General features: G+C 38.3%; 1 protein-coding gene across 3 annotated transcripts in view; it reads left to right on the top strand.

Annotated features, from left to right (window-relative positions):
• cux1.S (cut like homeobox 1 S homeolog) overlaps positions 1-24,302 on the top strand; it is a 249,974-nt gene that overhangs the window by 186,269 nt on the left and 39,403 nt on the right. For 2 of the 3 annotated variants that reach the window (XM_018249099.2, XM_018249098.2), the window contains 4 exons: positions 4,638-4,937; positions 6,123-6,311; positions 9,636-9,900; positions 14,607-16,733. The exons of the other annotated variant lie outside the window; for it this stretch is intronic. In XM_018249099.2, the coding sequence (XP_018104588.1) occupies positions 4,638-4,937; positions 6,123-6,311; positions 9,636-9,900; positions 14,607-15,273 (1,421 nt within the window). In that variant the 3' untranslated portion in view covers positions 15,274-16,733. Of the gene's footprint in view, positions 1-4,637; positions 4,938-6,122; positions 6,312-9,635; positions 9,901-14,606; positions 16,734-24,302 lie in introns of those variants that run through there. 3 annotated transcript variants of the gene reach the window in all.

The following is a 24,302-nucleotide window of genomic DNA, read 5'->3' as shown; positions in this document are numbered from 1 at the left end:
AAAAAGGCAAATGCGGTTTCTCGCATTTCTCCCATAATTCAAGTGTCATCACGGTAACACTATAGATTTGCACTGATGCATTCAAATTGTTTGTGATTCTTTATCTGCTGCACCTATTGACACAGCTTATATTAGGAACCCACTGTCAGCTCCACGGTTCCCCTGTGACAGTTGGCTCACTTGTGCTTATCTGCAAGTACCATAATGAATAGATGCAATTATGGCGTCCATTTTTGCTTGGCTGCCATGGTAAATGATCCCTTATGTCATGTCATTCAACATTTTTTCAAAAATTCTTTGTAGTTCCCCTTTATGACCGCAAGCAGAAATATGATATTGTTTCAGTTGAACAATAAGAGCGGATATAACATTGTCTTCTTACCGTGTCTGTCTTTGTTAGCAATGTACTAAAATATTATCTCAGTGAAACTCCTCTTACTGTAACTGACGCTGGGCTGTCCATTTTGTCTGTTTCCTTCTATTATATATGACAGAAGGAAAACACAACATTCCAAAGATAACACACTCTTAACATGGCAAAAGTTGTTCCCCCCCCCCCCCCCACACACACACACTTTTGCTTAGATCACAAGCAGACACATCATTGGGAAGGCAAATATACTTCCAAGCTGTTTCTGTTATTTTTGCAGTGCCATGACGGTAGGCTGCTTTCATCATTTTCCAAATGTTTACATTTTCTGCTCGTCTGTCACTTTCTTTCTAATAGGAGTATGTCGGGTGAAAACCTGCGCATTTCTTGTGGTGCGTGGACAATGTGGCGTAGCAATTAATCTCGCTGCTCGGCATTGCTGATGCTGGGAACAAAATTGGAGTAAACTTAAAGCCAGCTTTGTGCACTTGTGTCAGGCAGGCAGCCATGATGTCGACCTTGCTTCAGGTTAAAGGACGCAGACCTGAGAAGGAGTCTGTTAATCATGTAGGGAATTTATGCCATCCCTGACAGTGTACAGTGAACAAGATAGATGACCTGCCAATTTGCTCCCTCGCTTGGCTGGATCTGGGCATATTTACAGTAGGAATTCTGCAGCTGCCTGCGACAGAGAAATAACATTTGCTATGTTATATATATATTCTGTTTATTGTGACCTTATGGTTTGCAGGAGAGAAGTAATCAGAATTGTAAAAGGCATCTTACCTCTGAGCAATCCAAAGGCTGGTTATTTTTAGGAATGAGCAAGAAAGATGACAGTTTGGCAAAGGGTCACTAAGCAATGTGAGTCATGTGAGATACGATCAGGATTTAACCACTTAGATATTATTTGGCAGAAATGTTAACGCAAATGAGATGATATCAAGGTTGGCTATTTTGGCTTTTAACTGTGCCTATAATAATGGAAAAAAAAAAAATCAGCCAAAAATTCTATTTTACCTTCCTGTATAGTAGCATTTTCAGCAGTTTGAGTTCCTGAGCTATTACTAGATTAGAATATGTGGGCCAGGATAAAGATATACTACTTAAAGGGATACTGTCATGGGAAAACATGTTTTTTTTCCAAAACGCATCAGTTAATAGTGCTGCTCCAGCAGAATTCTGCACTGAAATTCATTTATCAAAAAAAGTAAACAGATTTTTTATATTTAATTTTAAAATCTGACATGGGGCTAGACATTTTGTCATTTTCCCAGCTGCCCCCAGTCATGTGACTTGTGCTCAGTCACTCTTTACTGCTGTACTGCAAGTTGGAGTGATATCACCTCCCCCCCCCAGCAGCCTAACAACAGAACAATGGGAAGGTAACCAGATAGCAGCTCCCTAACACAAGATAACAGCTCCCTGGTAGATCTAAGAACAGCATAGTAAAATCCAGGTCCCACTGGGACACATTCAGTTACATTTAGTAGGAGAAAGAACAGCCTTTTTTTTGGTGCGTTGTAGCAGCTACAAAACATGGGCGATACTAGCACCATGTGTCATTGTGGGTGCAAAAGAAAGGTTGCTTCCATTTGAGAAAACCTTGAAAGGCTATTGCTTAGTAATGCCAAGCAGTCATTCTATTGTTTAATGATTCTATGGCTATTCCTAAACACAATTTATTGGAGTCTATCATATTTCATTCCAATTTTGTGAATTAAGTGGTATAGAAGGTCCCTCCTCCCTGATCTGCTATGTTCTCAATTCAGTGTCGAACTTTAGTGTTGCCTCTAGAATGGTAGGTATAGGCTGCCTAATCCTGCAAGTCAGCAGCACATTAGGCACATTTATGTGGCCAGGGATTTTGACATATTGATTAGTGTGGATTATCAGTGCTATTGTACCATGTGATCTGCCCCTCGTGATCTCATTCTACTTCACATGGCTCAATGGGCAACAATTTGCCTTGGTATAGGGTTGGGATTAGTGATGTGCGAAAAATATTCACCAGGCAAGAATTTGCTTGTCTTGCCGCCAGCAAATAAATTTGTGAAAATTTACTGGAGAAAAACATTGCGCGCATAAACATTGTCACGCGTTGACATTATTCGGTCGCCCATTGACTTTAATGCATTTGGCCCAAATAATTTTGATGCAGATTGACTTCAATGTGTTTCGCAAAATTCTCGCCATTTTGCGTGAAATTCACAAATTTTTCGGCGAAGCGTAACAGGTCAAATTCGCCCATCGCTAGTTGGGATATTTTGCATACATTATAAGTACTATTATGTTCTGGAAGTGCACAGAATGGGATAAGGGCAATGGAAATCAGCTTTTGCTGGGTGCTGAGTAAGAGCACATCATTTAAAATAACAATAGCTTTAGTGAACTTAATGCATTTGCAAGATAACACATATGTGCTACTTGCATTGTAGTACAAATATGTGATTTTCGGATTGGGGGGGATTAGGGAGGGGGAAAATTGGGGAAAGACAAAATCATGTTTTTTATTTAAATTTAAAGTTGCCTTTACCGACTCTTTTTCCCTTAACAGCAAAATGCTTTTGTCACCTTTTATCAATGACAACATAATTGTGTGTACTCTGGTGTGTATCATTTCTCCAGCCTCTTTAAAGTATAACTAGAGACTGTTCTAAAAATATAGTCTTTAAAGGTTGTTTGAATGTCATCTAGCAGTGTAACTTCCTTGACTAAGGAACCTATAATACCAAGCTAAGAACAATTAGTAACAATAAGAGAGGGGGGAACACTCCATTTAAACATTCTCCTTCTTGTAAGTTTCCGGCAGTAATGTGCCAGAGCTAAAGTATATGTTGGGTTATGTTTCTAATATGTGTTGGAGTGGCTTTATTGTGGCCTTTATTGAAGCTGTCCCTTGATGCAACAACTTTGTTTCTGCCAATTATTGTTATTTCTTACATTGCGGTCTCTTTTCTAGCATACTCCATGTTCTCCCAATTTCTCCATTTATTGGGTTGATTACAGTATCCACTGAAATAATACCAATAGCTAGAAAAAAATGGTTAATATGCCATCAGTTATTATCTGGACAAGTACTACCTATCCATCCAGGGACCCAGGTTGGATGCTCTTTGTCTTTCTCCAAAATTGAACTGCCCTTCTTGGTACTGTCATGACCATTTTGGTTTGAAAGATGCTTACACAATCAGCATAGGAAGGATTGTTGCAGTACAAAAAAACCTTCAGAGGGACCCAGCACACTTCTATCCACATCCTTCTGCCCACTTTCCACCCGCCTGACTCCGCCCATGTCCCGCCCATCTCCGCCCCGACTTGAGTCCCCTTCCTCGTCAGTAAGAGAGCGGCAGGGGAGGAGGGGTTTTTCTTACTAGCTATAGAGAAAGCAGACCCCACAATCTGGAGCCCCCTGTTCCCAGTGCCTCCTTTGCGATTGCAGGGTCTGCTTCCTCTAGAGCAGTGATCTCCAACCAGTAGCTCGCGAGCAACATGTTGCTCTACAACCCCTTGGATGTTGCTCCCAGTGGCCTCAAAGCAGTTGCTTATTTTTGAATTCCAGGCTTGGAGGCAAGTTTTGGTTGTATAAAACCAGTTGTACTGCTAAACAGATCCTCAATGTAGGTTTACAATCCACATAGGGAATACTAAATGGGCAATCACGGCACTTATTTTGAACCCCAATAATATTTTTCATGCTTGTCTTGCTTCCCGTCTCCTTTTACTTCTGAATGTTGCTAACCGGTTGAAAGGGTTGGCGATCCCTGCTCTGTAGTTACGCCACTGGATTGTTGGATTTACTAAAGATAATCCAGAACAACTTTAAATAGTGAGTGATTCATTGTGAAGTGAAAAAACAAGCTTCCTTTCTGGCTAGAAAGAGCATATAACTATTGCTTGTTAAACAATCAGCAGTAATTGATCCTACAGGCAATAGTCATGTAGGATTTTTTGCTGAATTGGATGCGGGCCTGCTGGGATTTTTGTTTGCATTCCTTTGGATCAGTCATTAGTGTGTTCTGGAAATCAGTGCAAAGGAATAATTGCTTCTCCAGTCTTCTGTATAACATTATATAGTACAAAATAGCCATAAATCCCTCATCCTCAGTAGTGCTTGCCCTCATGTTTCCTTAGGATATGAAGACATGTACCTGTAGCTCAAAAGAAAGTGGTATTTTTAGACATGCATAACAAATGTTTATGTTGGGCTATCAATTTTGCAGCAGACATTTAATTTAATGAATGGATGATTTTGTTTTGTACACAGAAAGCACTCCAAAGACCTCAGGTAGCTGCAGTCCTGCTCCAGACTCACCAATGAGTTCCAGTGAGTCCATTAAGAGCCTAACAGAGTTGGTCCAGCAGCCCTGCCCTACAATTGATACCAGCAAAGAAGGTGAAACGCAGGAATCCGGTGAAACGACCTGCGACTCTCAGCCTCCAACACCGCTGCCATTCCCTGGACATTCTGCACTGAGTATACAGGAGCTGGTAGCTATGTCTTCTGAACTTGACACCTATGGAATCACCAAGCGTGTGAAAGAGGTTCTGACAGACAATAATTTAGGTAAAACTTCTGTTCATTGTAGTATTATTAAAAGGGACTGTCCATGATTGTGGATGAAATATTTTCTTTTTGACTATAAAGTATCCTTTTCATTTTTCAACCGTTAGCCAATCGTTACACTGTAGTAGGGTGACTGTTAAAGGAGAACTAAAGCTTAACTAAAGAAGTTGGGCAGAAATATTGTACATTATGTTTTGGGCTTCTGTACCAGCCCAAGGCAACCATAGCCCTTTAGCAGTAAAGATCTGTGTCTCCAAAGATGCCCCAGTAGCTCCCCATCTTCTTTTCTGCTGATTCACTGCGCATGTTTTGTGCTGCTGTCACTTACTGAGCTTAGGGATCCACTCACAATATACAGTACACATAGAATATAAAAGTCACAATATAAGGCTGATAAGTAATTAATACAGATAATTACTACATGGCAGCACATAAACCAGTGCAATTAGCATCAGAATTTAATAATCAGCCCTGTAGCATCAGCTTATATGACAGACAATCCTCATTTTCTTCTTGATAATTTGCGATGACCCCTAAGCTTAGCTTCTCAACAGCTGCTCAGAGCCCACTGAGCATGTGTGTGTCACTGACACTTCTAACAGAATCCAAGATGGGAAACTCTTATGACAACTCTGAAACCCTGGATCATTACTACTGTAGAGAACCTTTAGGCTGGTTCAATAAGCTCAGTTTATAAAATATGGCATTTCTAGCCACATTCATTTTTAGGTTTTAGTTCTCCTTAAATATAACCAGAGTAATGTAGAATTTCTGTGTAGGCACAGGAATGTTTTGTGACTTTCTTCTTGTCTGTGCATCAGTCAAATCTGAAATGCAGCTGCATCTACATTTTAATTTCCATAGCAGTAGTTGTAGTTCGTATTTTAGTTTCTACTAACTGCAGTGTATATGGAATACTATTTTCACACTAGTAGCAGCATGCAGTAATGCCTTGTTATCATTATCTGCAGTTGTACCCAAGATTTTTAATTTTGAAACTATAATTTTTTTGTTGTGGCAGATTCCCAGCATTGTTTTGTTCAAATCTTTGTTCTCTAGTTTTTCCTTGAAATTTAAAAACGTGAATATTTCTATTGTTTAAAAACTAAATGGCAACCAAAAAGTTTTCGTTGCATGAAATGTTTTCTCTTGCACTATTATAAAAATTGACAATTGTTTTAACAGGGCAGCGTCTCTTTGGTGAAAGCATTCTGGGGCTTACTCAAGGGTCAGTTTCTGATTTGCTGGCTCGTCCGAAACCCTGGCACAAACTGAGCTTAAAAGGAAGGGAACCATTTGTTCGTATGCAGCTGTGGCTCAACGATCCAAATAATGTAGATAAACTCATGGATATGAAACGAATGGAAAAGAAAGGTGAGTACCTACATATATAGTAGCTTTGTATATAGACTGTAGAATGTGAAATAAGGAACATAAAAGTAAATGCAAAACTCCCTGTTAAGTCATAATGAAGTAAAATGATTGTAGAGCAGCTCAAGGAAAGTAATAACAAACCATTCCTACCTAAGATAAAATTGGTGCTCTTACCTCTAAGAAATTATAAAAAGGGGATAGATTGTTCACTGAGGCTCAATGAAACATACACTGTAAATATAATTGGATATACCCTTTAATAGTAAAATTTACTCAGAGCTATCTTGATATTTAGAATAAAAAAATAAATCCATTTATTCAATAACTTTCAAGACAGGAACCAGATTTGTATTTTTGTGCTGCTTAGCAAATATATTGTGGCATGATAAATCTGCACCTATGTGTGATCTAAAAAATAACACCCCATATCATTAAATGATGCAACACCCTAAAAAATAGAAAGTTGCCAATGGCAGGTGCAGCTTAGTAAATGTTACATTCGTCATTCAGGTGGTTGATCAATTAAAACAGCTGTATTATGTTCTTTTATTGGCATAATTAATGGCAGTCAAAAGGCCCACAAAACACAATTAAAATCTTTCTTAATTATGAAAAATAATACAGTCACCAGTCTGGAACTGAAACTTGCTCTCCCATATCACCACATGCTTGCTGAGTGGGCGGCCAATGTATAGTATGTTACACTCTGCTACAGTCTTGATCAGTGATCCCCAACCAGTGGCTCCAGAGCAACATGTTGCTCACCAAGTCCTTGGATGTTGCTCCCAGTGGCCTCAAAGCAGGTGCTTATTTTTGAATTCCAGGCTTGGAGGCAAGTTTTGGTTGAATAAAAACCAGGTCTACTACCAAACAGAGCCTTCTGTATGCTGACAATTCACATAAGGACTACCAAATAGTCAATTACAGCCCTTGTTTGGCACCCCCAGGGACTTTTTTTATTCTCGTGTTGCTCCCCAACTCTTTTTACATTTTAAAGGGCATGTAAAGTCTAAAATAGAATAAGGCTAGAAATGCTGTATTTTGTATACTAAATATAAACATGAACTTACTGCACCACAAGCCTAATCAAACAAATTTATACTTTCAAAGTTGGCTACAGGGGGTCACCATCTTGTAACTTTGTTAAACATCTTTGCAAGACTAAGACTGTGCACATGCTCAGTGTGGGCTGGGCTGCTTAGGGATCGTCATAAACAAAGCTGCTTGAGTTCTGCATGGCTGGGAAGTAAGGCGGGGGCTCCCCCTGCTGTTCATAAGTATGATTGTTTCCCTGCTCAGCAGTTAGGGACCGTCTAACAATTCCTATCCACAGCAGTAAATGAAGGGAGAATTTCACTGCATACAGTCAGGTTTCTTATAAAAATGGTACATATTTTTTAATTAAAGTATGTTGTAGATAGGTTTCTTTTTTATTAAAGAAAGTAAAAATGGGATTTTATTTTTTTGCCTTTACATATCCTTTAATGTAGCTCACAGGTCAAAAAGGTTACAGACCCCTGGTCTAGATCAATTATCCCCAAGCAGTGGCTAATGAGCAACATGTTCCTCACCAACCCCTTTGGATGTTGCTCCCAGAGACCTCGAAGCAGATGATTATTATTGAATATTGAAGATTATTGAATTTGCAGCCCTTAGAAGTGTTTTTCACACTTGTGTTGCTCCCCAACTCCTTTTACAACTGAATGTGACTCACAGGTAAAAAAGTTGGGGACCCCTGGTCTAACTATAAGACTCAGCGCAGTGTCACAGACTTCAAATATCCTCGACCCAACATGTTATTATGGTGCATGAATGAAGGGTGATAATATGCAACGAATGCCTTGTTCATTATGGGCCTATTGCTATTAATAAAGACATCGGAAAACACTTTTCAGCACGTTGAGCAAAGGCAAGCTCACTTTATAACTATATAACACACAGGGTCTGGATTCCATACCAACACAAAACGATAAAGAAATTATTTTTGTCATGTCAAATTTGTTGCTCACTTATCAATTGTAAGATATGCAAATCTGATATTGGTGGGTCAGTACAGGACAGTCTTGGCAGGGCATAGTACTAAGCAAGATACCTTTTACTTCTACCTTAGATCAATATCATCTAGTTCCAGTTATCTGAAAATTCATTTGCAGATAACTTCATGAATGCAATATTGCAGACAGCAGGCAGTGCTGTATTAATGAGGCTGCTGCAGAACTCTGTGTTTCTTATTCTCACAATAGATTATTGATAGCGATAATTTTAGTAATATAACAACTCGACAAACATTGCCATATATCACAGCCCATTCTGAAGAGTAGCACTAGCATGTCTTATTTTTCATTTGCTGTTCAACTATATTAAATTATGGCATTCAAAAACATTCTCCTGATGCCTGATGCCTTAGGCAGCCCTGGGGCCTAAAGTCAATAATTTGGCACAAGGCCTTACGGCTGGACAATCCTACTTATTGCTATAACAGTCGCTTTCTAAAGAGACAAAGCTTTTCTGGTATTATATATGCATTGTACAGGATCCAAGCACCACCTTGTGTTCAAATTGTATAAATACACATTTGTATTCAAAAAGGTGTTTTATTAGGAATGCACGTACAGTACTGAAATGCTGAACGTAGAACTTTGTGGTGTCTTTGCTCTGGCATCTTATTTCATGTATTACCATGGATAGTCTAGGCCTAGTTACCCTGCTTCTGATCTAGCCATGCATCTGAAGGACATGGGGATTCTTAAAGGAGAAGGAAAGTGACCAAAACAGTTTATTGCCAATAGAAAAGCCACAATAGCGCAAGCTATAACAATTTATTTATTCTGCAGAATGCTTTACCATACATGAGTAAACAACTCTAGAACTCTCTCTGTTTATTTAGGATAGCAGCTGCCATATTAGCTTGTTGTGAAATCACTTCTTGACTGAGTCTCTCCCTGCTCACTCTCAGTTCTGGGCTCACATTACAGCAGGCAGGGGGGAGAGGGAGAGAGGAGCAAACTGAGCATGCTCAAGCCCTAGACTTGGAGGTTTATGCTGAAAACAGGAAGTTTGATGCAAAAGTCCATGGATACACAATAGAAGGAAAGAAATGCTGTGGGGTTACTTTGGGGTTTACTGGTGTATTTATATAGACCTTTCTGATGGAGCTTAATTAATTTTAGCCTTTCCTTTAACTCTATTGAAATCAATAAATCACTAAAATCTGTTGTAGTGCTGTGACTACACTATACCAACAATTAAAGTACCATATGAGAGTGGGGCTATTTTGTCACTGTGCCTTTAATGCAATCTGTATCCTATATTTTTGGCTTGTAGCTTATATGAAACGAAGACACAGCTCAGTGAGTGATAGCCAGCCCTGCGAGCCCCTCTCATCTGGTATAGACTACAGCCAAGGAGCAAGTCCACAACCTCAGCATCATCTAAAGAAACCCAGGGTGGTGTTGGCACCAGAAGAAAAGGAAGCTCTTAAAAGGGCTTACCAACAAAAGCCATACCCTTCACCTAAAACCATTGAAGAACTTGCTACACAGCTAAACTTAAAAACCAGCACTGTCATTAATTGGTTCCATAATTATAGGTAAGTCCTTAACCCGAAGTATGTTTACTTTGAACCTGAAATAAGGTGATTAACAAACCTTTTCTTTTTGTACTCATTATAGGCTATATTTAATAACTGCATGCTGTCATTGAGGCATTTTAAGTTTGAGTTTTTAATAAAATCAGGAAAAACACTGAGGATAATATTTAAAACCAGTTAAGGACCTTAAAGGAATAGTTCCACTGCACAATTATTTCAGTCTGTATATATACCCAAGGATTATTGTATTTGTAATGGAAGAACTTTGTCTTCTATACAGTAACCTTTTTTACAGTATCTATTCCACTCTTTCAGTTAGACCAACAGTGTCGGACTGGGACACCAGGGGCCCACCCAATAACCTTAGACCAGGGGCCCACCAAAAGACCTTAGATCAGGAGCCCACTCTCAGTACTATTATAATTCCTCGTAACTTCTTTAAACACAAACACCTAAAAAGAAAAGAAACTACACATGGAGTAGTACGTTCAACTCTTCTTTGAATTATCTCTGATGTTAGAACTACTCACAATCAGGATCGTCAAACAAGAGCGTGCAGAATATTCTTTTCTAGCAGGGTATATGCAGTGTTGGAACGTGCGATATTTCTAAAAGAAAAAGAGGCTGCAGATGGTGAAGGATCGTCGGAAATCCGGCTTAGACCCTGCGGGTCCTAAAAACTTACCAAACTGTAGCAAGACAAAGGCATTGGAAGGCTCGCAGAGAGACCGCTCGATGCCGGCGTGTTTCCCAGGCGCTGTTAGACACCGGTCCCTTGAGTTCAAACAGCCTCGCTTACACAATGCGCGTCCTTAAACAATGCCGTATCTTCCCTCACAGTCAGTCAGCTCGCCTCCGGTGCCGTGCAAAGGTTAAATAAGTGATTCGGAGGGGGTTAAATCTATAACAAACTTTTATTTCATTAACACAAAAGGCCCAACGCGTTTCATATCCTACGATACTTCCTCAGGGGCATCACACGTGTAACATCACGTCAGAGATTTTATAGAGCAGGTCATTATTTCATTAGCCTAATTAGTAATTGGCTACAAGATTTTGTTTCCAAAGCTTACAATTTCGTTTAAAAATACATTGATTATAATAAATTACAATAAAAAAATTAATTTAAACACGCTTAAATAGTCATAAAACATTATTAAGTTAAAAAACATTTCAAATCAATTTCTATATTTAAACCTTTAGGAGCGAGTGTTTTGAGTTTATGTATCCAATAATGCAATAATGTAATTTATTTATTACAATGTCCCTGTAATCTACAATATATAGGACGAACGAGTAGAACTCTGAAGATTAGAATAAGGGAGCATATGAATAATATAAAAAAGGGAGTATTGACACATAGTGTCTCAGCCCATTTTAAAACTCATCACAACTCAGACCCTTCACTTTTAAAATTTATGGGAATAGTACAGAAGAAAAATCACTGGCGAGGAAGCGATATTATACTGATAATATCACGTGAAGAGACATATTGGATACATAAACTCAAAACACTCGCTCCTAAAGGTTTAAATATAGAAATTGATTTGAAATGTTTTGCTACAGTTTGGTAAGTTTTTAGGACCCGCAGGGTCTAAGCCGGATTTCCGACGATCCTTCACCATCTGCAGCCTCTTTTTCTTTTAGAAATATCGCACGTTCCAACACTGCATATACCCTGCTAGAAAAGAATATTCTGCACGCTCTTGTTTGACGATCCTGATTGTGAGTAGTTCTAACATCAGAGATAATTCAAAGAAGAGTTGAACGTACTACTCCATGTGTAGTTTCTTTTCTTTTTAGGTGTTTGTGTTTAAAGAAGTTCTAAGGATAATAGCGCACCTTTCTTGCTGACTAACATTACCGACAGTGGAAGTGTGGATCCACTAATTTTTGGTGCCGCTTTCCCTGAAAAAATTACTTGTGCAACAGCGCAGCCTTCACCCAATTCTTCTATTCCTATTATAATTCCTCTCCTCAATCAAACTCTATTCTGCTAGTCTCTTTTCTTTACATGCTATAATCTATTATTCAATCTATTTAGTCTTTCTTTGTTCTCATAGAAATAGGTAATGGCCATGAAATAGGCCAAATGTTCTGAAGCAGGAGGGCACACTGACACCTGGGCCCACTGGAAGTTTCCCTGTGGGCCAGTCCAACACTGTAGACCAATGTCACATGCAGCAATTTTATATTGGTGTATTTCAGCTGGCTAAAAAATGTCTATGACCTTCCATGGCTCCCATTGACTTGAATGGGAAACATTTTGAGGCTCAGCTGTTTTCAGGCCTAAAACCTACCCAGGATTTTTTTGTGGCTGGAAAGCACACAAACCTGACCCATTTTAGCTAAATAAGAGCATCAGGAAGCAGTGATTGGTGCTGTGCAGGTCAGTGATGGATTTATCAAGCAATTGATATTTCACATTTCCTCCTTCCACGGTCTTCCCTATTTCAAAGTTACTGAGAAATGCTTTGTATAAATATGATACATTCAGCAATTTTTCATGGACCTTTGCCCCACAAGTTTTTAGCTCACTGTTTCATGAGAGCTTTTTGGATGAAATAATTTTCCATCATTAGAGCAAGCGATGGAGTTTCTGTAAAAATGTGCTGATTAATAATAAAACCTGCATCACAGGACTTGTCTTCAACATAGAGACAAAAGAGTCAAACAAAAGGCTGCTAGAAAATATGCTACTCCAGATTAACAAAGCATTTATCTTTTTTATAAACGGCTTACAGCCTTAGGACTGGGAAAGAGTCAAGCTCTAAGAATGGTCTCTGCAGTTGCCAGCTGTGTAACGTTAGGGGCAGATCAATAAGGAATGGGCTAGAATTCATACTCGGCGAAGCTGAGGGTTGCGTAGATTGAGGCTTAAGGTGGCCATACACAGGCAGATAAAGCTGCCGATATCGGTCGTTTGGACCAATTTGACAGCTTATCTGCCCGTGTATAGGGGATTCCGACGGGTCTTCCCGATCAATATCTGGCCACGATATAGATCGGGAAGGTTTGATTTTTGACCGACCCTCCGGTGTCCCTTGGCGTATCGTAATTCGATCGTTCAGGCATACGGCCGAACGTTCGAATTACCCCCGATATAGCCATGCCGTTAGTGGCATATCGGGGAAAGATCCGCTCGTTTGGCGATGTCGCCAAACGAGCGGATCTTTGAGTCTATGGCCAGCTTAAGGTGGATGAGAAAGACTTGAGACTTCATTCTCCAGCAAACTACCATTATAGGCAGAATCAAAAGAATAAGACCAAATTGCAAGGATCAAAAACAGGAGAGGTGAAAAAGCATTGTATAGCTGTAGTGTCGGACCATTCTGCCCTACACTATATGGTTGGTGGCCAAATTATAACAACATATATTGTTATCCAGTTGTACTCTTGAGCAAACGGGAGCCATAACCTATTTGGAGACCCACTTCTGACCGCTGGTCCAACAGTTAACAGCCCTGTTTTATATTAAATTTGCTTTTGTATACTGCATGAGCGTTCATGTATTTAATAGTTTAGAAACACATCTCTGTTGGATGCATCATGGGTTTCAGACCTCATCACAAGTTTACCACAAAGGAAAAGTGCATGCTGTGTATGTTGGGTTACTGCCAGGGGAGTAACTACAGAGGAAACAGACCTTGCGGCTGCAGGGGGGCCCAGGAGAAACAGGGGGCCCCATGAGGCCTTAATTAATAAGCAATTTCAACATATATTTGTAAAAAAGGACAATTTCTGGATATGTTGTAGGACCTAAAATTGATTTATTCTGTGGTTGAGTAACATCTAGTTACGCCACTGCCTACTACACAATTTTAAGTTCTAGTAAAATACCACATTTGTTTTACAACAGACCCTTGTCTATCCAAAAAACTAGAATACTAATGAGTGAATAAGAGATGAAAGCATATAGAATAATAAAGGTTAGAATAATAAAGGTTAGAATAATAAAGGTTAGCAATGTTATGCTTGCCTGGTGTTTAAATGGTATTCAGAAATAGAAAGGGCTATTTTTATGTGGCAGTGATAATACTGTTTTCTTTACCTAATGATCAATAGCAGCTGGGCAGAGAGGTGGAGATGGTTTTGAGAGTATTGAATACAATAGTTTAGTATTGTAGTAGCCGATATTCCATAATAAATGTTTAATGTTAAGTTAACGTCAAAGTGAAGTTATTTGTTGTGCTAGATAACTCCTGAAAGGCCAACTTGAAAATCAGTTAGGGTGAGATCTGGAACGAGCACATGTTTTATTCTAGATATCCGTTATAGGAGTTACAAATACACCACTAGTTTTCTATGCATTATGAACTAAGGGGGACCCTGGCCAAAGACTGGACATATTTGGAGGGGTTGAACTTTGTCTTTTTTCAACCCAATTTAACTATGTAACTATTGTGTGGGGCATAAACTAAAGAAATATGATGATCACTGCCATGCAGAGATGGAGACAGGCTCCACTTGAATTTTTTCAGATGGATCATGTATCTACAAGCTGCCACATAAGCTGCCACATCAGCCCTTTACACTAACCTCATCCTAACTGAATAGTCTTCAGAATTAAATATGTTAAAGGAAAATATATAGTTAATGTGGAAGTAATTGTGGTAGAAATCATATGTTAAAATTAAAGTATAGTATGATTTATTGGACTTTGAATGCGTTTATAAATACTGTATACCTACTCTCTTGTCTTTTAGATCTCGAATACGGAGAGAATTATTTATTGAGGAGATTCAAGCAGGCAGCCATGGACATATTGGTTCTAGTGACTCCCCATCAGCCACAAGCAGCAGGGCCGCACACAGCTCGGAGGGAGACAGCTGTGATGGTGTTGATATGGAAAGCACAATCGACGGGAAGCATGGAGCCCTTGATCAAGATGAGTACAGCAGTCTAAGCATAATGTCTCAGGGAGGACATACCGATTCTGCTTTTGAAGAGAGTGAAGATGCCAGATCTACTGAGAAAACAGGATCCACCCACCCAAGAGTTGAAAGCCCAGACAACACGGATGATGAAGGCCAAAAGGAGATGCTGGGTCAGAGTTCTCTTTCTGTATCAAACTGTTCTGGGGAAGGACTGAGTAAAACAAAATCTGCTACTGAAAAGCTTTCCTCTACCTCAGCTGCCTCAGGCACAGTTTCTGCGAAGGAGATCGATTCAGAGAACCTATCGAGTGTGCCAAGTACAAGTTCACAAAAAGGAAATTCTATTCAAAGCTTATTTAGCTTTTCTGAGACAGCAAGTTCCAAAAACACACGGGACAACACATTGAGGAAAAAGAAGGCTGCAAACTTAAACAGCATAATTCACCGCTTAGAGAAAGTTGCTAGCCGAGAGGAACCCATCGAATGGGAGTTTTGAGATTAAATTAACCCTGGTTCCAACAAGCTGGGGAAACAAAACTGGACCTTTCACTGGTTATATCCTGTCGCGCACTTATCGCCCTGCAGGCCACAGGGCAAAAACGCCATAGGCCAAGGTGCATATAGAATTCAAAAGGAGCATTAAGCCCATTTTTTTTCTTGTGTTTTCGAGGACAAAAACTGATCTCTGTAGTCAAGCTTTTTGTACCCTGAAGTGTTTTTACTATTGCCCTAAGTGATTTTCACACTTTCTGGAATAACTCTTACAGCTTTGCCTTGTGCCCTCCTTTTCAGTGTGGGCTTAAAAATAACAAAAAAAAAAAACTTGAAAAAAAAAACAACAAAAGAAAGAAAAAAATGAATGAACCCACACCATTTATGGGGCTTTTTATCTGCCATGTAATGGCTGTAGAGCGATAATACACTATGTTCTTCTTGTACAAGGTAAAGGAGGAGATTTTTTCAGGAAAATATTTTGTTAGGTTTTTTTTTTTCCTTTTTTGTAGCGGTTTCAGTTGCCACTAAGAGATTGCACAGTCAACTGACTCTAAACACACTAGTTTGGATTCCTATTTTCAAGAAAAAAAGAAAAAATACCCATGCTTGGAACTTCGAGATAAAACACACATCTACTCCACTTATTTTCTAACAAAATTCACATCAGGAAAAAAATATCTTAATTTGTGGTAGCTGACGTAGTGTTTTCTTGTTAGTGGGATAGAATCTAGTGCACATTGTTTCATAGCTTTAACCGATTCTGGTCTTTTCCTGGCCAGAATTTGTTTATTACACTCCATTTTAGGCCAAATCAGGACAAATTATCTGAATTTAGGTATTTTGTAATCTGCTTTTTAACCTCTAACCACAGAGCACGCTGATCAGACCTCATATTTTGGAGGGCATGGGGTACAAGTTGGAATGGTTCTAATGAGTCAGCTTATTTGCGGAAGAATATATTTGTTGCTCCACATCACTGAAGGATAAATAGTTACTCAGAAAAAATTGCAAAATTAAATCAGACCCTTAAATGCAAAAGTCTGTTTTTTTTTTAAGTTACAAAAAGACTTTCTTTACTCTGATGTGATACAATGTAAATAGATAAATATAACCAAAATCACAATAAATACAATTTCATTTGTAGTTTTAATTTTCTAAGTCAGTTGAAACCCATTCCAATTTGTACCCTTTCCTTCCATGTTGTCGATATGTTTGTGTGAGAGTAAAGAAGTGTGAGAATAATCGTGTATGCAATTTTATAAGTCTGTGTATTTTCCTATGTTATTGTGCACACATACGAGTGCATTACTGCCACCTTTTTTCCAATAAGCTGGTTTATCTGTTATGGCTTCTACAAGTTTTGCTGAACTAGACTCCTTTATCGCCATATCTTAAAAACTAACAATAGATGATTTCAGTATATATATATTTTTTTTGCTTATTTATAGGTGCTGTATTTTATTATCGGATTGTTAGGAAGGGATGAAACAGGGCAAAATATTCTTTAGAGGGATAGACTGCCGGCAGTATTGGGAATAATTTACAAGATGTAGTTGTCATACTGTATATTATTGATTTGAAGATTTTTTTTTTTTTTTTTGACCTTATTGTGTATCATTGAAACAATTTGTCTTAGGTCAGCATCTTTCGATGACGTTATTTGGTGCATTCGTTACTTAAGGTTTAATAATATTACTATTATTTTTGTTTTCCTCTTTCTCGTAGGGAATTGGGGGGTATTTTTTTTTGTTGTCTTGTTTTTTTAATCATGCCCATTTGCTAAAACTCAGTGAGCTTATATTATTTAGTAGAACAGTGTAAGGCGCAGAACAACATTTTTTTACAAGGTCGTTGTCATAATGCTCTTCAAATATGTATTTTTTGCAGTGTAAAAAAATTACATTTTTGAAGAACCGAAATATTCAATCACGCAAAGACTCTAGGAGGCAAAAAAAAAGGCTAACCTGCAAGGTTATGCTTATTTTGATTTATTGCATTTCACTTTTTTTGAGGTGTTTTATTTTTAGGCATAGAAGAGAACATTCTAACTATATTTTCCATTCCATATTTCTAACTTCATCGTTTGCATCCGTTTTTCAAAGCCAGAAACCTTGTCCATTTCACAAAAACATTTCAGAACTTGGTAATTTAAGAAGTACTTTCTTAGAAGTGGATAAAGGTTTATTCCAGTATGAAGCACTGAGTTGTCCTCTGCAAGGTTTTGTTCAAGCACCATTTAGTGGCAATCAAGTTCGACTAGGAAACTACAAATTATTACTTCTGAGAACAGTGGAGTTCTTTCTTTTATAGAAAGTGCCTTCTATTGGTATTGCATAGCACAGTATCAAAGGCTATTCTAGTTTTCAATGGCATTAGTGATCTTCATCTCTATTTTGTCTTCCTCTTATGATGGGCCCGGTCTTTTTCCTGTTTCTATATCACAACAGTGTGTGGGACCTAGAGGTCCCAGTCCGACTTGACTTCTGCCCTCATGAACTCCTTGTATACTGTTGTATACTGCTTTATGTAAGAAGTCTGCTTAATTCTGGCACCAGTTATAAAAGGAAGGTAAATGCCTAATCAGTGTTAGATTAGGGTGTCCAGGACACAGCCAGGGTCAATCAAGTATTTTCCCAGTGCCCCTCCAGCCCATACCAACCCTAAGCCTAATTGTCATAGCCATGTAGGGGCACATTTACTTAGCTCGAGTGAAGGATTAGAAGGAAAAATACTTCGAATTTAGAAGTATTTTTTTGGCTACTTCGACCATCGAATTGGCTACTTCGACCTTCGACTACGACTTTGAATCGACCGATTCGAACTAAAAATCGTTTGACTATTCGACCATTCGATAGCCGAAGTACTGTCTCTTTAAAAAAAACTTCAACCACCTACTTCGCCACTTAAAACCTACCAAGCACCAATGTTAGCCTATGTGGAAGGTCCCCATAGGCTTTCTAGGCAATTTGTGATCGAAGGAAAATCATTCGATCGATGGATTAAAATCCTCCGAATCATTCGATTCGAAGGATGTAATCGTTCGATCGAACGTTTTTTCCTTCGATTGAACGAATTACGGTAAATCCTTCGATATTCGAAGTCGAAGGATTTAACTTCGATGGTCGAATATCGAGGGTTAATTAACCCTCGATATTCGACACATAGTAAATGTGCCCTGTAGTGTATTTTAGCTAGCAGATAAACACCACACACACCCCTATAACTCCTGCCATTGACATGAATGGTGACCACCTGTCACCTCTAGAGACAGTTGGTTTTAAGCCCAAAAATGCTCAAATGCATATTTCATATGGCAGAGAAACATTAAGAAGTGGGTTTATTAAAATCTGAGTTTGATTTTATTTGAGAAATGCGTGCTTGTGCGAAAATGTCTACCCATCGTTTTCATAAAGTCTGGCAAATTTCAAATTAGTTTAGAAAACCTGAACTGAATGATAGCTTCAAAATTAAAAACACAACTCCCATTGACTTTTACATAAACTCTCCAAATTTTTAGATGCTAACTATTTCATTCAAGTTCATGAGTTTTTTTTGCTCATAAAGGAAAACTATTCTCCCCCAAAACAATGTAGGTCTCAATACAAATGTATTGCATAAAACAGCTCATATGTAAAACCCTGCTTCATGCAAATAAACCATTTTCATAATAATAAACTTTTTTAGCATTATGTGCGGTTGGGTAATCATAAATAGAAAATTGCCATTTTAAAAAATAAGGGATCCCTGGGATTGGTGCGCACAAACAAACCAAGCAAACCATACATGTTAGATCACATGAGCCAATTAACAGAGTTCTGTCTTTTGCTTCCATACTTCTTCCTGTTACAGTTAGAGTTGTAGTATTTCTGGTCAGGTGATCTCTGAGGCAGCACAGAGCTATCACAAAATGGTGGTTCATGGCAAGAAAAAAAATGTAAAAGGACAATATTTACTTATAAATACATATACCAGTTTGGTGAGATTCTTTAATATGCCACTTAATTTGATATAATTTGTTGCTTAAGTATTCATTTTGAGGGTATAGTTTTCCTTTAATAAATCTCAAATTCAAGATTGTAAACTTGAATTTAAATTCACAATTTTTGCAGCAAAAAGCTTAATTTGTGGTAAAAATATAGATGTTGCTAAATCTTCCCCTGTGTATGCTATTACCCATCTCCCTACAAACAGACATTTATTAGGAGTCAGACCCTACTACCCCTTTTATAAAAAGCAATAATGATGTAAACAGATAGAGGTACTATAAGGTTTTTGTTTTTTTTTACTATTCCTTTGTATTCTTGCAAAGTAATAAACTAGAGTAATAGTTTTTTTTAAGTATTTTTCCTTTTAGCGTTGGCTTATACAGTAAGCTGAGTCAAAGTTTGTTCTAATGCAGTAGTGATGTGCAGGTCGGGTAACACCTGACCGACTTCCATTTTTAGACCCGTGCCGACTGCCCCGCCGATGACGTCACAAAAGGGTCCTGGTGAACAGGCGTGCGTCTTTAAAAAATTAAGTCGGAAGCTGTCAGTTCAAGGTGGCGGGCGGGGAGAGCAGAAAGAAGAACTCAATCCAGACCCGCCCGCCACCCGCAAAAGGGAGTGTGGGGTCAGCCTGAACCCACCAGACTCGCGGGTCCCGCAGGTATCGGGCCAGCCCGCACATCACTACAATGCAGCTATCAACCCATAAGACATAACATTTTAACACACACAGCAGTGGTGTAACTAGACGTTACTGGGCCCCACAGCATATTAAATTTAGGACCCCAAAATATTGATAAGTTGGCCTATTCTATCAAGATATGTTAAAACTGCTCATTGGGGCCTCACTGGGCTCCTGCAACCACAGGGTCTGTTTCCTCTGTAGTTAAGCCCCTGACAAACAGATATACAAAGGAAAATTCCTTGCTGTTTCATTTTACAATTTAGCATTTCTCCTGTAAAGTGTTAGCCATTGTCTAATCATTCTTTTGTGGGAGAACTTTGCCTTGTAAATCACCATGCTCTTGTCATACCGGCCAAATATAGCTGACACATAGTTGTTGACATTTGTTATTAGAAAAGACATTACTGAATTACTTTTTTTGCATGGAACATGCAATTTTGTAACTGCTACTTATTTCTGACTAATACCAGGACAAGATCAAAGTTTTAAATGGAATTCAAGTAATGGTCTTAGCTGAGCCTTTTCATGGAAGAGGAATACAGGCAGCATTTTCTGGGACACTCACTAGTAACACTGGAGGGATTACAGTCCTTCTGTATTTTGCAAACATAGTAGATTAAACACTGCCTATTAAAGTGAACCTTCCTGCGAAATCCTGTAGTTGATTTCTTTGGGATTTCACTCTTCTACCAGCTTCAGCATCTGGAACCTGACCAAAGCTAACTGTGGCCACCTATTCACCTCCTACCTATTCACATCCTTAAACCCTTTTACCAAGAGAATTTGTGGCAATAAATCCATAGAGCAGTCGCATGGAAAATCACTTGTGTAAAGTGTTGAAACATTGAGTGCATTATAATGGCATTTGTTTCCTTTAGAATGTAAGTTACTTTTCCTAGTTTTTGCCAAATAAATGCAGACACACACTTGACAGACCATGAGAATTTTCAAGGAAGCAATGAAACCTACCTACCTACCTACTTATGTAATCTACACTACATTAATTGAAAACTTTTTATTGGAACTACACAACTAATGGAAGGTAAACTAAAATGCAATATATTCACATTTTACACGGTAACAGTTTTCAAAACTTGACTTAAAGGGGAAGGAAAGGCTTGGTGCACTTGGGGGTGCCAAATGTTAGGCACCCCCAAGTGATAGTATTGACTTACCTGAAACCCCGGGCCGGTGCTCCTATCAGCAGAAAACTGCACCGGCCGGGGTATACCAGTGAGCACCATGGATCGATCCACTTCCGTCTTCTTCTTTCTTCAAATTTCTCGGGGCAAACACATGCGCAGTTGAACAAAATAGCCGACTTTTACGTTAAAGTTTGGCTTTTCATTCTACTGCACATGCGCAGCCGTGTGAAGAAAAAGGAAGACGGAAGTGGATCGCTCCATGGTGCCCACTGGTATAACCCCAGGCTGGTGCAATTTTCTGCTGATAGGAGCACCGGCCCGGGTTTCAGGTAAGTAAATACAATCACTTGGGGGTTCCTAACATTTGGCACCCCCAAGTGCACCAAGCCTTTCTTTGTCCTTTATAGTGGTACTCCTCTAGTTAATTCTGTTATGCGATCACTAAACCTAAAATGCAATTGATTTAAAAACTGTTATTGATCAAATTTTAAAAAAAAACCTGTACACCATTGCAAAATAATTGGTAGTTTATTTGTGAATGGTTTGTTTTTGATATGTATTTTTGATATTGCCTATATTAGATTTAACTTTGAGCCAGAGTAAAAAAAAAAAAGTTTTGCCAAAAAGTACACTGATTTATGGCCCCTTAGAGCTGGCAGAAAATCTTGGTGGACACCCAAAAAAATATTTAGTATATAACGTAAGACGCGCTTTAAAATGAAAATCATTGACATGTTTTTTTTAATGTTTTTTACCCACTCAATCTTAGGTGAAAACGATTTTTAATTACAATCACTGTTACTAAATCATTACATTTATAATGAGAAGGGTTTGTAAAAGAACATCAGAATACAGCACACAACACCAGTTTTTCATATAAATATGTATTATATGTATAAACACATCCCAACCTTAGTCATTTTTAGGCATCTGTCCCTGTAATTTTATTATTAAATAGCAAAGAGAAAATAGTACAAGTTCCACTAAAGTTCCAACCTACATAGTTTGGCAAGAAAATCCTGGTGGACACCCAAAAAAATATTTAGTATATAACGTAAGACGCGCTTTAAAATGAAAATCATTGACATTTTTTCTAATGTTTTTTACCCACTCAATCTTAGGTGACAACGATTTTTAATTACAGTCACTGTTACTAAATCATTACATTTATAATGAGAAGGGTTTGTAAAATAACATCAGAATACAGCACACAACACCAGTTTTTCATATAAATATGTATTATATGTATAAACACATCCCAAAGTGAAAATAGTACAAGTTCCACTAAAGTTCCAACCTACATAGTTTGGTTGTAGAAATGTATAGAAGTATTATAATGTTGTAAAACATTGTGTTTACTACAGCTGAAATAATATTTGGGCTAATATAAATAAAGTAACAGTTTAACATCTGGAATTATAACTTATAGCATCCAACCAGATACTAGCTTTCTGTCAGCTGACCACTACATTCTAGGTTCTGATTGGTTGCTATGGGTGACTGGATCTGGTGAAAACTTTATGCCTTTTATTAATTACCCCAGATTCTAATGAATTGCGTTCCATAAAAAAATGTAAAACATTTTGCAGTGTATCATCATATGATGCCCAAATTCTGATGCTCTTTATTAAAAACCTTCCTCAGAAAAAGACCAATTGAAGCCCATCTAGTTTCCCCTCTTGTCACTCTTTTGCAGGGTTATTTTATTGACCCAAACACTCTGGAGAGTTAAAAGGGGAAATAAACAACCTGAGGCCAAGGGTATTTTGGATCATTGTTTATTATGGAAAGCAGCATATCAATGTTCTTCCCTGCATTCAATCCATCCATCTATGTCTCTGTCAGCCCAACAGCAGTAGCCGCTAGGACCATATTATGGATCACTACATAAAAATGTGCCTTAACACATTGATTCCTAATACTTATCATGTTTTAAGAATTCTTCGTATTCGTTAAAACGTGTCAAATATTTCAATAGCGAATTTCAACTGATAAACTCAAGATGTCCAAAATGCTGACCCTATAGTTATTGCTGGACTAAAGCTACTTGTTTCCAGCTGAGGGTGATGGGCAATGCCCTTTACCAGCAGCTATAGAATTACACTTTGTACATCCATGGTCTAAAACAGGGATCCCCAACCAGCAGTTCATAAGCAACATATTGCTTTTCAACCCTTTGATGGTGGTCCCAAGCAGGTGCTTGTTTTTGAACGTGTTTACTGCCAAAAACAGCCCCCAGTAGCCATATAGCCAACCACAGCCCTTATTTAGAAAATGTTCAGATATCAGAGAGCTTACACCCTCCTTAACGTGATATAACCAGCAATATAAGCAGCTGTGTATAGAAAAAACATATATCATACTGGCTTGTACAGAGACACAAGGATTACTCTGTAGCACATTTGGTAAAGAAACTATTTTTTAATTTGCTTTCCCTTGCCTATTGCCTCCTGGAGTCTTTTTTTTTTTTTGAGTTGCTCAGTTTATGATTGCAGTGTTCATTCTAGAATACTTAGTTACACGTTCAGGGCTGGCATTAATGCAGATAACAGGAATATGATACAATGTGGATCCTTTTAGAAGAACCTTGACATTTTGTATATTTTAAGGTTTCTCAGTGGGAAATAGCACTTCTTTTCTTGATTCCCAAGTGTATTCCATTTCACAATATATAAGTGTTGTTTCATTTGTTGAAATAAATGGGGTATAAGAGGCACTATACCCTAAATTCCCATACCGTCGGGGGGAAAAAAGTTTGTCTTTGCTATGGAGAATTCTATTTTGGTTGGCCTGATCCCATGGATATCTAGGAGGCTCCTGGATGATTAGGCAATATCCCTTTTGGCTTCACATGAAGGGATAGATCACAATAAAAAGCCTAAGAAAGGAGAGTTTGTTGCAGAGGGACAATGACAAGGTTAAAATCCAAACTGAGCCAGTCATAACCTCACAGAAGCTCATGGGACATGAAGCAAAAGGAATATACACATTGAGCTATTATAGTTCCATTAAAACCCATAGCAAAAATATAAACCTAGGGAATAGTGGCCCTTTGCAATATCTGCTGGTACTGCGCATAACATCACAGAACAATAGGCATTTCTTTTTTTTTTCAGTTTTGAAGCAGGATTACAGGATAATTATACAATTCATTCAAACAAGGTGCAGATGAGAGGCTTCAGTTTTATGCAAAAAAAAAAAAAGAAGCTGGTGC

Source organism: Xenopus laevis, chromosome 2S (genome assembly GCF_017654675.1).
Source record: "Xenopus laevis strain J_2021 chromosome 2S, Xenopus_laevis_v10.1, whole genome shotgun sequence".
NCBI classification, from domain to species: domain Eukaryota; kingdom Metazoa; phylum Chordata; class Amphibia; order Anura; family Pipidae; genus Xenopus; species Xenopus laevis.
This window is presented reverse-complemented; position numbering and strand designations above follow the sequence as displayed.